At 37.4% G+C, this 14368-nt stretch overlaps 1 protein-coding gene across 1 annotated transcript in view; it reads left to right on the top strand.

Annotated features, from left to right (window-relative positions):
• BLTP1 (bridge-like lipid transfer protein family member 1) overlaps positions 1-14368 on the top strand; it is a 120913-nt gene that overhangs the window by 40483 nt on the left and 66062 nt on the right. Inside the window, exons 20-31 of the mRNA XM_074154853.1 lie at positions 794-1021; positions 1601-1741; positions 2988-3164; positions 5531-5659; positions 6560-6679; positions 8775-9052; positions 9822-10072; positions 10561-10819; positions 11237-12080; positions 12927-12997; positions 13489-13662; positions 13985-14105. Of these exons, the coding sequence (XP_074010954.1) occupies positions 794-1021; positions 1601-1741; positions 2988-3164; positions 5531-5659; positions 6560-6679; positions 8775-9052; positions 9822-10072; positions 10561-10819; positions 11237-12080; positions 12927-12997; positions 13489-13662; positions 13985-14105 (2793 nt within the window). The remainder of the gene's footprint in view (positions 1-793; positions 1022-1600; positions 1742-2987; positions 3165-5530; positions 5660-6559; positions 6680-8774; positions 9053-9821; positions 10073-10560; positions 10820-11236; positions 12081-12926; positions 12998-13488; positions 13663-13984; positions 14106-14368) is intronic.

Raw genomic sequence — 14368 nt, 5'->3', positions numbered from 1 at the left:
GCTTTCTTTTTGTTGTACACTTCCTCTTTGCTCGCTTGCGCTGCAGACTTGTGCTTATGAAAAAAAAAAAAGAAGTTTTGGAAAGCAAATGAGGCACAGAAATGGGAAGGAGCGGAGCAAGAAACATCATAAGAGTCAAATCTGTTTCAGCTTAATCTTCAGTCTAGTATTGATTCATCTGCATCTCACAAATCACTAGTGGAGTTTGTAATAGTTGGGACTTTTTAAAAAAAAATTAATGATGGATTTTCTGTTTCCCAATAGAATTTGGCAAAGTTACTTTGGTCTTAAATAATTGAGGGGGATTGGCTTAGAAACAAGGTGGGGCTTAGCTACGAGGGGAGAAATGTTTATAAACTAGTATTTTAGAAGCATTTAAGACTTTGAAATATGCTGATAACAAGTTTCAAAAAGTTGGATGAGAGTGATTTCCTGCAGGATGTTTTGTGTTCTTACTCAAAGTTATCTTTAAAAGCACAAAAGCTGTTTAAAATGTCAGTAGTAGTACAAATAACTGTTCTGAAATATTGCATGCATTTAGAATACTGGTACATGCAGAACTATGGAGAGCCCCTTCTTTTCCTTGCAAAGCACATGGCCTAAATTTGCTCACTTATGGTATCCATTTTTCATTAAAATAAAAGTATATATGTTTTTTCAGGAATGGGTTATAGCTATACTGCTTGTTTTATGGGGGGCTAAGATATAGGAAAAGGTTGGATTTGTATTTCAATATGTTGCCTATATGTTTTTAATTTGTTTTCCATATGGTCGTAACAATTCCTTTTCCTAGGAAAATTATTTTGGAGAAGATGACATGTACACTGATTTTGAAGAAGTTATTTCAAGCCCTGTTTTGTCACTGTCAACATCTTCAAGCTCTGGATGGACAGCTGTTGGAGTGGAAAATGACAAAAAAGAAAATGAAAGTTCAGTCAAGCCAGTTCACCCTCTTACTTTACGCCCATGGGATATCACTGTGCTTGTTAATTTGTACAAAGTGCATGGGCGATTACCAGTGGTAAGTACTGTAGAATCTTAAAATATTTTGCTTCATGTAATTAAGTTTTTTTCTAGTTTCATAATCTGGAGTTAAATTTAGCTCCCTGGAACATTAAGTTAGGGCGGCGCTTACCAAAGTGTTTATATGCTCTACTAAAATTGTGGCTATCTAAACCAATTTGAGATGAGACGTGATTTCTTTTGCTTATCTGGGAGGCAGAACTGGATGATTTTTTATAAGATTTTTATTCAATGAACTTGATTTGTGTGATAATATTTTTGATTGACCATTATGATTTCTCTGCTAATTAGCAAAGCTGCCTTCTAATGGTGCATTCTGCTCAGTGCAGCTGCATTCTGAGGGATCCCCAGGAATTCAAATAAGAATCCAGTTAAAAAATTGGGTTCACCCAAATGTTTTGAATTGCTGTTCATGTAATTGTCAAAAGGCTTTTGAAGTTGCACAGGCTTCTTTGTGAGTATCCACTTGGAGGAAAATTAGCATGCTTCCTGCTCACTGGTTTGCTTCTAATCTTACAATTTCAACCATTTTTGTATTTTCAGTTTCTGAAGCAGATGTGTTTCATTTTTATTTTAGCATTGCAGTCCAGATGGTCCTGAGTGCCCTACAGCTTTCTTGGAAAGGTTGTGCTTTGAGATGAAGAAAGGATTTAGAGAAACAATGCTTCAACTTGTACTGTCTCCAATAAATTTGTTTCTGAATGACAACTATCAGGTAGTAAGCTGTTTTTAACATGTTCACGTTTGTGTGTTTGCATTGTGGAAGTTGTGATGATCTTAAAATTGGATTATATTTTGTTAGGAACATTCCTGTTGTACACATACAACATTTATTAAGGCTTATGAATCATAAGAGGTATTAAAGACAAATCTGATGCGTATTTTTTAAAAATCTTTATTTCTGTCCAGTTTGCGTTTTAGTGAAACACACATAGAAAAGATTGTATTTTCTTAATATTGCTTGAAATCTTCCTGGAGAAGTTTCTCTGGGAAACAGAGAATAATATTCTGACTGGTCTTAGAACCATTGAGCCATCTCTGGTTTGTGCATGGGGTGTTTTTTTTGTTTGTTATTTTGTGTAGTGGTTGTTTTGGGGGTTTTTCGGTTTTTGGGGTTTTTTTTAAGAATTTAGTTTTACAGGATACGTAAGTCACCAGTGATATCAAAAGAATAGGGCATTTTCTTCTTCATTAAGTAACTTCAAAGGGTTTGCTGACTGGGGAAAACAAACCAGGCAAGATAAGTTGAAAAAACTGAATGAAAGAGAAGTTTTGCAGTTGATTTACTGGCTTTAATCCACAGCTTACCTCCATGCAGTCACAAGCTTCTAGTGCTTGCCTGTGCTGTTTTATCTTTTCAGTTTCTTCTCTGACTGGTGGAGTAATTCTGTTTTGAAAAGTATTACATCTGAATGTTCATATCTGCAAACAAGTAGCTTTGCTTTAGGTAGCCAAGAAACGCTTTGGTGAAAAGTGCAACTTAGAGGACAGCCTTTGTTGTTTGATTTTTGTAAATTTGTTGTTGATTTTTTTTTTTTTAATAATTTGTCAGCTTTCTGATAGTAGCAAACTTTCATAAGTCATGAAGTCATGTTTTTTAACCTCTTGATCGCTTCCATTGTTAAACATGCTCTTCCATTCTTTGTTTATATTTTACTGCAGTAGTATTTAACAGGTGGTGTTTAGATGTTACTGTGTGGAGTTCACCAAGGAAAGGTTGTTGCTGAGGGTTGCTAAAAATTAAAACAAGCTTGGGTTAGATAAACTTCCCTCTCTCTTCATAAGATTTGCATGTATGTGTTGTGTGGGTAATGCTGAGAAGTCTCGGGATTTTCCAGCTGTACATAATCAATGGGATTGAAGAGGTGAAGATGAATGTGTACAAAGTATCTCTGGCTACACAGTTTTTGCACTTTATATTGATTTATTCTTTGCAAATATTACCTTTAACTTGTCCTTAACAGAGACCTGCAGTGGATGAAGTTCTTCGAGAGGGTCATATCAGCCTGTCAGGTCTGCAGTTGCGTGCTCACGCAATGTTTTCAGCAGAAGGTCTGCCTCTTGGAAGTGATACGTTAGAATATGCCTGGCTGATAGATGTACAGGCTGGAAGTCTTACAGCCAAAGTTACGGCACCACAGGTACCATCTAGAAACTATTCGCTTTGGAGTATTACCTTTCTTCTTTCTTGTAAAACTGGTATAGCACGGATTTCACAAAGCACGTGATCTCAGATGAATTTGGATGCATCGGTGCCTTAAATAACTTTAATTTATTCTGAACATCTAACCATTTCTATAAATGGATGCCAAATCTGCTGAATCTAATATTCATCTTAAATCTAGATGTAAGTGTGGCTAGTGTTACATGAGATTTTGAAGGGATGATGGTAACAGCACAAAGAAATCAGTAGTGAATAGTGTTGTCACTCCATGTAAACACTTGTATGTTACATCTATGTATATTGATGTACTTTAATACTGATTATTAAGGCAACCGCAGTGTCTACAGACACTCTAAGTGGTTTAATCACAGAGTAAATAATACTTCTCTGTAAACAGAGGAGGTGTTTTGGGACATTTTGTAGTGTGACGAAGTGGAGAAAGGAAAATCTATTCAAAGCGTTTAAGTATGAGATGACTTAGTTAAGTTGTCTGTAATTCCTCTGAGATTACTTTTATTTTATGATGCTGAATTCTGGAGATGCAGATTCATTACCCCTGCTGGTTAACATTCTGGGAAGGACAAATGAGGTATCCAGTTGTGATTGCAATCTAAAAGGCAATTTAATATCCCTCGGATGTAAGGCTCTTGGAGATATGTTGGCATTTGCATGAGGGGATGCTGCCAGCAATAAGGATATCAAGTTGAGCATCTGGCAAGAATTTAGCTGCAGATAAAGTTCTGGCTTTCCGTAGAAAGCTATGCACAAAGTCACATTTTAAAGCAGGAGACAAATGAGAGAATTTGTGGGAGTGTAGTATGGGCAGGCCTCAGCAGAAGAGTAGCTGGTAGCTCAGTCATGCTGCTCACTGCATAAGTTCTGATGCTTGGTCCCACTGGAACATAGTTTGCTTTCACAGTGTTGGATTTTCCTAGGTCAGTCTTAGCACTAGCTCCTTTAATTTTGCCATTTAGGTTACTTTTATTTTTCCAGTTACAATAATGGCTCTAAGTATACAGTAGGCAGATCGCTGATTTATTTCTGGTGTGGGCTGCCAGACGTTTAGAAAAGGTTGCTTTGTCAGTGTATTCTGAGGCATGAGAAAAGTACATAAATTCTATTTCATCGTTCCTGTTTGGTTTATTTATTTTTAAATCTTTTTAAGACACTTCTACATCCTCTTATTTTTTAAAACTTGTCATTGTTTTCTAGGATTAAACATGTATTTCATTAGGAGACTTCTGTAGCAGATAAAATAAGGCATACAAGCAATTTTGGTAAAGCTAAAGAATAGACTCCAGATACATTTTCATGCTATATGTACAGACTTTTGTGGTGGTATTTCCCAAAATGCTACCACTGATTTAGATAAGCTACAGTATTTACTCCTCCTCTATGCTTCAAAATTAAACCCAGTTGATTGAAAATATTCTAAGGTTAGAGAACATTTCTAAATGCTTGATGCAGTTTAAGGATTTTCCTCCCCTATAAAGCCATTCTCAATTGCATGCTTCATACAGGATTTTTATTTTATTTTATTTTTTTATTGTCAGCACTGCTATGGGGCAGAACTTGAATTTGCTGTTTCAGGGTCATTGGCTTTTTTCCTGCCATAGTGTGATGTATTGCGAGAATTTGTGAAGGGACAGTACTAAAGGGAGGAGGAGAGATTTTGTGCAGGACAGTCGTAGCTATATTAAATTCCATTTAAATTATTGCTGATTTTAAGTGCCCTTTCCTTTGGCTAGCCAAAGAAAATCTGTTTCCCTCTTGTAATAGAGACAGACAGTCATGAATCATTTCCCTTATGAATGAGCTAACTATATAAAAGATTTAAATCAACAATAGGCTAATTAGTAGGTCTACTGAGATTCAGCAGTGTTCTGCTTCACCCGTTTCCTCCTACGCTTTTTGAATGTAACTTTGTTACTTATATTTAAGGAAGTCTGACATTTAAGTTATGCATGGTAATAGAGTATTTAGAGGTATTTTTTAGGTAAAATAAGGGGAGCTCTGTCTTTACAATGAAGTTCTCAGGTGACTGTAGTAGCAAAACCTGCTTCCTTATATTAAGAAATAATTTAGGAAATTGTTTAATGTCCCAGTGTTCATGAAAAACTGCAAAGACTTGCATGTTGTGGCACACACAAAACTTAATCTCAACTAACAGGAAGTAGACTGACTATAGGCAAGGTAATGCAGCCAGAGTGTTATGGTGGGGTCTTTTGCTTGTTTTTACTCCTGCTAACCTGCTAAGCATTGGTGATGTTTTAAACTCTGTCAAATACATAAAGTTCCTTTTGCATACTTATTATTAGACAATGTGTTGTAATTTGCTTACAGCTTGCATGTCTTCTGGAATGGGGGCAGACCTTTGTATTCCATGTGGTGTGCCGGGAGTTTGAACTGGAAAGGCCAAAATCTGTAGTAATATGCCAGCATGGAATTGATCGTCGGTTTTGTGACTCTAAGGTAACCTTTCATCTGTCTTAATTGTTTGCTTTATTTGCACAGGTTCTTTGGAACAGTTTAGAAACCAAGCTTCAAGTTATCAAGACACATGGAGTATATAGCGAGATTGGATGCTCCCTTTGATAAATTATAGCTAATTATGTTTTAGAAAGAAAAGTGATTCTCTCTGGATTTTCCTGTGGATATGCACAATGTTTTTGTGCTCTATGAATTATTTTGAGAAATGGTATCCACGGAAATCGTGCCTGTGACAGTTAAGAGCCGAAGGACATACTCATGTCCCTTAAGAGGCAAAGGTCATACTTCCCCTCGTGCTCCTGGCACTTTTCCATGGTACTTTGTCATCCTGTATCCTCTGTTGATGAAACAGTACTTTGGCGGGAGACTTAAGCAGACAGTTTACAGCTTCCACGAACCCTTATTTTTTTAAAAAAAACAACTACAAACCATCATGTAATTGTGGATTCTGCTTTTCACGTTTGAATCTTGGAATCCGTGCACACAGTCACTGAAGACCGAAGGAGGCTTGCCATATATTAAGTATGATTCCTGGATTTCATCTCTTGACATCCTCCTTGTTTTGTTCCAGTTTTTGTGGTGTTCTCTATTAGAAGCCTCAGTTTGCCTTTTGCTGGTGGAGGCAAGGAGAGCCAACTGGGTGCCCTGATGTTGCTGGACAGAAGCATTAAACATGCACTAGTGAAAATGAACCTCAGCACAGAAACACCCCATCTGGTACTCATCTTGATAGTGCAGAATAAGTCACTTTTTATTGCTCTAGGTTTAGGCCTCTGCTAAGCAGAACATAAACAAAAGGATAAACACAAATTAAACTAAAACTCCTAATGTACATTCAAATCTCTTTTTCTTTTCTTCCCCCCCCCCCCCCTTTTTCTTCAGTTGAACTGTGTCCCTGGGCCATGCCCAACATCTGATGACTTAAAATACACTATGACACGCTTAGCCATGGATGGAGCAGACCTGTATGTGGTAGAACATGGCTGTGCCACCAATATAAAGGTAAAACTCTTTCTCTTAACAGCAATTAAAATACTTCTTTGTCAATAGAGTTCTTCATACTTTTTGGTAGAATAGCTACCTGAATTTATTGCTTGGACTAAACAGAATTTCTGAAACTTTAAGGGATAAAAAGTTGGCTTGGACTGAGCCAGGAGTAGGTCAATTTGGCTTAGGCATAATAATTCCACTAATGATCTTGGAAAATGGTAAGGAGGAGTGGATGTCTGCCAAAATTAGAGTGGAAGCTGCAGGATTGGTGTAAAAAAATCAAGAAAACACTGCGCAGTATAAATCTCAGTGTCTGTACCTGAAAATTAATAGGAACTTTGCTGTAAGTTAGTAACTCAGCAACTGGAAACGCTTGATATGGATTGCGGACAAGTTAGTGTTTGATAACTCGTGATCATCTTATGTGATACAGCTGTTTGAATTAGGATTTATCTTTGGTAGAGATGGGAGAAGTGTTAGTGCCACTGCCTGACTGAATCTAGAATATTGCATGGTGTATCCTCTGCTTAAAAAAGGATTTGCAGAGAGGAGCTGATATTCTCCCCATTAGCCTGTCATATATGAGAAGACTGGAATAATTTGCTCAATGTAGCAAAATATAAGTTAAGAGTTGATTGAGTTATGGTAACAACAGAAAAGGAGAAAAGTGCTATGCTGGACTAGGAGTTGTGCTGTCCATTAATAAATTTGGTTTTAAAAGGTAGACTTAACATGTAAGGTTTTGGGGACAGGTTCGCATTATGAGCGAGAATCTAACTGAAGGAAAGTGGTAATTATTTTAGACATTTTTTAATGATACGATATTTTGTCATTTGAATGGCTTGCTACCTTGTGGCAGTAAAATAAATGCCTTTGCGCCTCCACATTCTTTTGAGTCCAATATTATAAAGCACCATCACAAATATTAACTGTGTTTGCTGGCATAAATATGAATGGCAGTATTTTCAAAGGCAGCTTAATAACCTGGACCACTCTAGAAAATTATATCCTGAATGTGTTTCTTTTAAACTTAAAGAAAAAAGTTTTCCGATGCTCCTTTATAGTCTGTGACAGAGATGAGAAATAATCATTTAATATTAGCCCTGTGCTTAGCTCTTCCATAGCCAGGTTCTTTCTCAGCTTTCCTTCTTTTCTCTGTGAAAAGGTTGAAAACTTGATCTGAAATTTCAGGTACTTCATAGTGACTTTTTGGAGAGGACTCAAACTGTGCAGGAAACTTCGTCCAATGTCATCAGATTATTTGAAGCTTGAAGACTAAGCATGTGTGGCAGGGCTATGTCACCTTTTATTAGTGTACACCAGCGTTGGGGAGGATTGATACTGTATGGGCAGGTGGGTTAGTTATATAGTGACCAGTTTCCACAGCTAAATGTGGGAGTAAAGCTAGAACTTCTGGTTACTCTTCGGAGAAAGTTGGCTCCTCCCAGTACTGTGCTTTTCATAGAAGAGGGGCAGCCTCCTCTTTGGCTCAACCAAACTACTGGTGTAACGCCAATAAAAGAAATAGAGTGTCATCATATAAGGGCTACTATAATACAATTCACGTGGATCTCAGTTAAAGTTTAGGGTCTGGAATTTCTTCAGTTTTGCATTGTTTAACATGGTTGTCTCACTGAGGTATTTATTAATTGTAGACCTAATACAGCTAGGTATTCAAAGTTATATAATTGATGTTTAAGTCTAAGGACATAGAAAGATATATATCATATAAAATAAATATTTGATATTGAAAGTTTCGGATTTCTTGGGTTTTAGATGACAGTAAAGAATTTAATAATGATTTAATTTTTGAAGATCCATTACAACATCTGTCCAAAGTCGAGCTTTCCTTTTTGATCCCCTTACAAAAGGAGACTCCTACGTAGAGATTTTATTTTTGTTATTTAAAAACTAGCTGAAACTAATCTCTAAGTCTGTCGTCCTTTGCGTGTGTGTGTGTGCGTGCGCTTGCATATAAAACTGGTTCTCTGTCTTTTTTGGAGAGAATAGTTTACTGACATCTTTCTGGAATGCAGTAGGTGGTGTGTTAACTGGTTTAAGGCTACCCTTCGTTTCACTCATGGCTAATCAGAGTTTACATTTTCAGATGGGTGCTATCCGTATTGCAAACTGCAACCTCCACAACCAGTCTGTTGGAGAAGGTGTAAGCGCTGCTATTCAAGACTTTCAACTGAGACAGTATGTTGAGCAGGTGAACAATTGCAGAACTGGTCTTCAGCCAATATTAAGGAGGGCATACTGGCTGGAAGCTGGCTCTGTCAACTTGGGGCTCATCACTGCTGACATCGCTTTAGCTGCTGATCATCCTTCTAAACATGAAGTGCAAAGACATTTTTTAGAAACACATGATAACCGAACTAAGAGGTAAGAGATGCAATTAAAGGAGATGCATTAGAATTTGGAGGGGTGTGTGTGTAAAAAAAAAAAGGAACTTTATTTTTGCTTCTGGGGTTTTTTTTGCTTACATAGATACCAATTTCTTGTAATGTTTTTTAAAGTATGTTGAATGCTTAGCTATGGAGTTGGTGGTTTGAATGTGCTTGGACTATACAAAATTGTATGATTTTTTGACAAAACTTACTTTTCCCTCTGCCTTCCCATATTCCCCAAAATGAAGATCAGGGGGAGGAGGGAATCGAATTTGTTCTTAGTCTGGACTGAAAATAGGCCTTAAAGAGTCCTGAGCAAGCTGATGAGCAGCTGTGAACAAAACGCCTGGTGGAATTGTGATTTGTGTGTCTCCCCAAAGACCAGTTTCCCTGGCGTACGCAATATCCAGCAGTGTGGAGTGTGTTTGCAGTGCTTGCCTCTCTATTGAGAGAAAGGGTTGTTACTATTAGCGTGTATTGTGGCAGGTGGACATAATCTGTGCCTGAGCATGGTTGCATATAAATTTGTGATTTGCTGCTTTCTGGAGCTAATCCTGCATTTTATGTCTGACATCTGTGTTTCAGGTACAAATCTTTCTTATCTTATCAGGTACAAATCTTTCAGCTTATGTTATGCTGCATGAAATAGAAGCTCACATATAAAAGAGGGATATTTTTTAATCTCGTTTTCACTGGATTTAAATGTACTAAGGCTGATGTGGTCGCGTTTTTGTTTTGTTTCCTGTTTTTCTGCCTTTGTGTAGATTGTGGTTTTTGTGGCCTGATGATAATTTGAGGAATAAGAGAAGCAAGAACAAGTGTGGCTGTCTTGGTGGTTGTCGATTCTTCGGTGGCACGTTAACAGGACTCGATTTTTTCAAACTTGAGGAACTGACACCTTCAAGCAGCTCTGCTTTCTCAAGTACAAGTGCAGAATCTGATATGTTTTATGGGCAGTCTTTACTGCAGCCAGGAGAATGGATAATTACTAAGGAGATTCCTAAAATTTTAGATGGTGAGAAGGCATTGTACTGTGATTTTACTCTATTTTGCCCAAAAGTATAATTTCTTAACTGCCTGTTAGTCTTTCTGATTCTTTCTGATTAGTCTTTCTGATTCTGGTTAATGAGTAGTACTCGTTGTGCTTTTGTGCAAGAGGTCTTGTAGTGGCATGGGCCCTTCTAAAAGCAGACAGTAGCTTGAAAGTAGTGAGCAAGCTTTCATATGCTGAATTTTTATATTAACGTGCAACTCCTTTCTGAGTAAAAAGAAGTTTTTTGACTTGCATCTGTTTTACTTATATAAAAAGCAGTCTACCAAGAAAATCTGATGTTTTGCTGCTATGATTTTATGCCTTTTTGTTAGTACAACATGCTGGTATGTCTATGCATTTCAAAAGTAGGGCTTTTACTTAATAAGGATTTTTATTTCGGTGGGTAGGGAAGAGACCATTGCAGTTGTGTTATCAGATGTCCAATTCTTCTTTTCTATTTCTTATTCTAGGTAAAGCAAATGGTGTAAAACGAAAAGATTGGGATTGCAGATCTATGGGTATAGAAATAGAAAGAAAAGCACAACATCTAAGCCTACAAGTGCCATTACGCTCCCATAGCTCCTCATCATCTTCGGAGGAAACGAGCAGTTCTAGTGCTGCACTCCCCTTGCTTGCAGGTGAGAAGGACAGCCCATCGTCAACTGCTGAGGATCACTTGGGACAGAAGGAGTTCTTGCCTGGTGCAAAAAGGGAAGATGGTCATGGAAGGTTAGTACTCTCTGTCCGGGCAGAAGTATAATTTGACTCTTAAACACGTTATGACAGGAAAAACCCATTACATTTAGCAGTTTCTAAAGTATTGGTTATTTTCTATTGGTACTGCTGAAGTGTATTTCCTAGTTTGAATGCAAATCTGGATCCCTAGTAAGGTATGATAACCTGATCTGGGTAGAAAATCAAGCATGTAAGACAACAGCACTTGCTGTAAATGTTCATTTCACATCCTCTATATGTAGACAAGTGCACTAACAGTGGCAGAATTTGGTATGTAATCAGCATCATGAGAATAATTGCTATGCTAATAGAAAGTCACAGAATCACTGAAGAACTTGACGGCTTCTATAATGTAAAAAGAGAAGCATTAATAATAAAATAAGCAAATGAACCGTTCGTTTTTGTTTCCAGCATTGCAGTTGAGGGTGCAGAGGGCAGTCCTGCATCCCCTGGCAACCAGGAAAGGCCTGTTGGTCAGTCTCCCATGAGGTCTCCACTGAAACGGCAAGCGTCGGTGTGCTCCACCCGGCTCGGGAGCACCAAGAGCCTCACAGCAGCCTTCTACGGAGACAAGCAGCCTGTTCCAGTCGGCGTGCAGTTCAGCAGTGATGTGTCTCGCAGCGACGAGAATGTCTTGGACTCCCCAAAGCAGAGAAGGAGCTTTGGTTCTTTTCCGTACACTCCATCTGCAGATTCAAACTCATTTCACCAGTATCGCTCAATGGATTCCAGTATGTCAATGGCTGATAGCGAAGCTTATTTTTCTGCGGCAGAAGAGTTCGAGCCAATAAGTAGTGATGAAGGTCCAGGAACCTATCCAGGGAGGAAGAAGAGAAAAAAGCAAGCTCAGAAAATTGAATACAGTAGAGGGTCTATTTATCACAGCGTGGAAGGACCCTTAACAAGCACAATCCATGGAGAAATTAGTCAAGATGTTAAAACACTGCCAATTAAGACTCATCCTTCACAGGCTTCATTTGTTTCAGCTCTGGGAGGCGAAGATGAACATGTTGAGAACATCTATGTCATGGAATCTGAGAAGACTGTGGAAAGTGAGCAAATAACTTCCCAGCAGCCTGTAATGACATGTTACCAAAATTATCTTACACAATTCCAGGTGATCAACTGGTCAGTAAAGCATCCAACTAACAAAAGAACATCAAAATCCTCATTACATCGTCCTTTAGACCTTGACACCCCAACAAGTGAAGAAAGTTCATCATCTTTTGAGCAGCTTTCTGTCCCAACTTTTAAGGTATGGGAGATGGAGGAAGGAGGAGTAGGGAAAGGAATAAGAGTTCAAAACAAGTTAAAATTGCTTAGTACACCTGTTGTGTAAATAAAACTATGAGAAACTTGAAACTTCTTTGCTTTTAGTTAAGGAATACCTTGTATTTCTGACTTCAGATCATGAGCTGTGTGTCTGGGAGGTTGTGGAAAAAAAAAGATGGAGTTAGAATTCTGTGGATAAGATGTGTGTTCTGAATTGTCATTATTGCATTTAAAAATGCTGCCTGTTGAATGATACACAGCTGAAGGAAATTTATGTGAGTTTTGTTTAAAATATGTTACGTGGAACTTCAGCAGCAGTACATCTAATACTGATAGGCTGTAAATGCTCTATTTCAAAGTAAAATTGAAACTCAGGTTTTGCAAATTATTCTGGTAAATATTTGGGCTTTTTTTTCCTCGTGGTGTATGTGGTATGAGCCTACATGCTGAAGGAAGGAGCTGAAATGAAATACATGAAAAATAATGGAAATAATAGAAAATAGGTGTCTAAGCTCTGGAATTTAATTTGTCATCCCTTTGCAGCAAAAGCTTTGTGTTCATGCAAGCCTTTTGTAAATTAGTATTTGAAGTCTTTTTTTTTAAAAAAGCAATTAGTCACTATTTGTCTCTGTAAAAACTTCATCATCTGATCTTTCAAGCAACTTAAATAAACCTAGGAGTTTTTGTATTCTATATTGGAGAATCTGCATATGAAGAAACTTTTTAAAGAAAAAAAAATGTAAGGGGAATCTTTATTTGGAGATTCCTTGGGTATTTTTTTTTCATATATAGAAGGAATTTAATAAATTTCTTTGCACCTTTGTCTTAGATTGTTAAACAGGGTCTCACAGCTAATTCGTTACTGGACAGAGGCATGCAGCTTACAGGATCGACATCTAAGTAAGTTGAATACTGCATAGCATTATTAGCATATTTTTTAAGAGTAGAGTTTTCTTGGTCCTCTTGTTAAATGTTTTGGCTCTTAGTAGCCCTTCCAAAATTTGATTTGTAGCAGTCGTTTTCAGTACAGGTCTATTTTAGAACAGAGTATTCTATTATGAAATGTTTGGGTCCAGTCAAAAAGAAAGTATACCGTGAAAGCACTATATGATTTCACTCATACGTTTTCAAGATTACGAGTTGCAACTAGATTTAAACTAATTTGGGAGGTGCTATGGCAAGTGTCCGTTGCACTGCAAAAACTGAACTTGAATCTAGGGAGGGCCTTGCCCTGGAATTATGTTTGTGTGTTTTCTAAGCTATGCGGTTAGCTAAGCTAAGAAGAAACCTGCCATTATATGCATTTTGTTAAGAATTATAAATATACCAGGACACTTTTGTATTTCTTTAACAAACCACAGTTATTAATATGTATTTGAATTTTTTTTTAGTACACCTTATACTCCTTTGGAAAAGAAGTCTGCAGAAAATACAGACGATGAAACAATAACAGAAGAATGGACGTTGGATCACCCCGTCTTCCAGACGCGGACAACAGCAATTGTAGAAGTAAAAGGAACTGTAGATGTAGTTCTGACTCCTCTCGTAGCAGAGGCGCTGGATAGGTAATTAATTTTACTTTTACTACTGCAGTGTTAATTGATTATACTAAAAATTGTCTAAAATCAAAGCTGTTTTGTTCAGCAAAGGTTTAGGCAAAAGGACTGAATAACGTGACTGATGGAACAGTAGGGCCTTGTACTCTATGAATGTAATTCTGCGTTTCCTGGCAAGAAGCTAGAATAATGTTGTGGTGACCTGACAAGTGCCCTTTATGTCTGTTGGTGCTTAATTTTTTTTATCTGTAGTGCTAATTAAACATTATTGATGGCATGTCATGTGAAACTGGAAGTTTAAATGGTCTGTTGTGGGCTCGTTTCTTCTCAGGTATATAGAAGCAATGGTGCATTGTGCTAGCTCTCGACACCCAGCAGCAATTGTTGATGATCTGCACTGCAAAGTTCTTCGAGATGCTGTACAGAACAGCAAAACAAGCTTCTCAGAAAATGTAAGAAGGGGAACAAGAAAAATGCACAAAGATTTGAAAGAATATTGTTTTCTATGTTTTGTATGTTTCTATGTAGAAAAAGTTTTAATTGAATTCAGTGTTTTGAGATACAGTAGCTAAATGATATATTAATTTGGAATACGTATTAATCTTTATCTTGTGCCTAACGTACCTGCATTATTATAATCAACTGTTAAATGCTGTCTTTCAGTGACCTGAAGTCTCTTACAGGATGGAAGTGAAGTTTTTCTAATTTGGAAGTC

The sequence above is a fragment of the Numenius arquata genome, chromosome 10 (genome assembly GCF_964106895.1).
Source record: "Numenius arquata chromosome 10, bNumArq3.hap1.1, whole genome shotgun sequence".
Classification (NCBI taxonomy): domain Eukaryota; kingdom Metazoa; phylum Chordata; class Aves; order Charadriiformes; family Scolopacidae; genus Numenius; species Numenius arquata.
The sequence above is the reverse complement of the archived record's forward strand: the minus strand, read 5'-3'. Positions and strand labels throughout refer to the sequence as shown.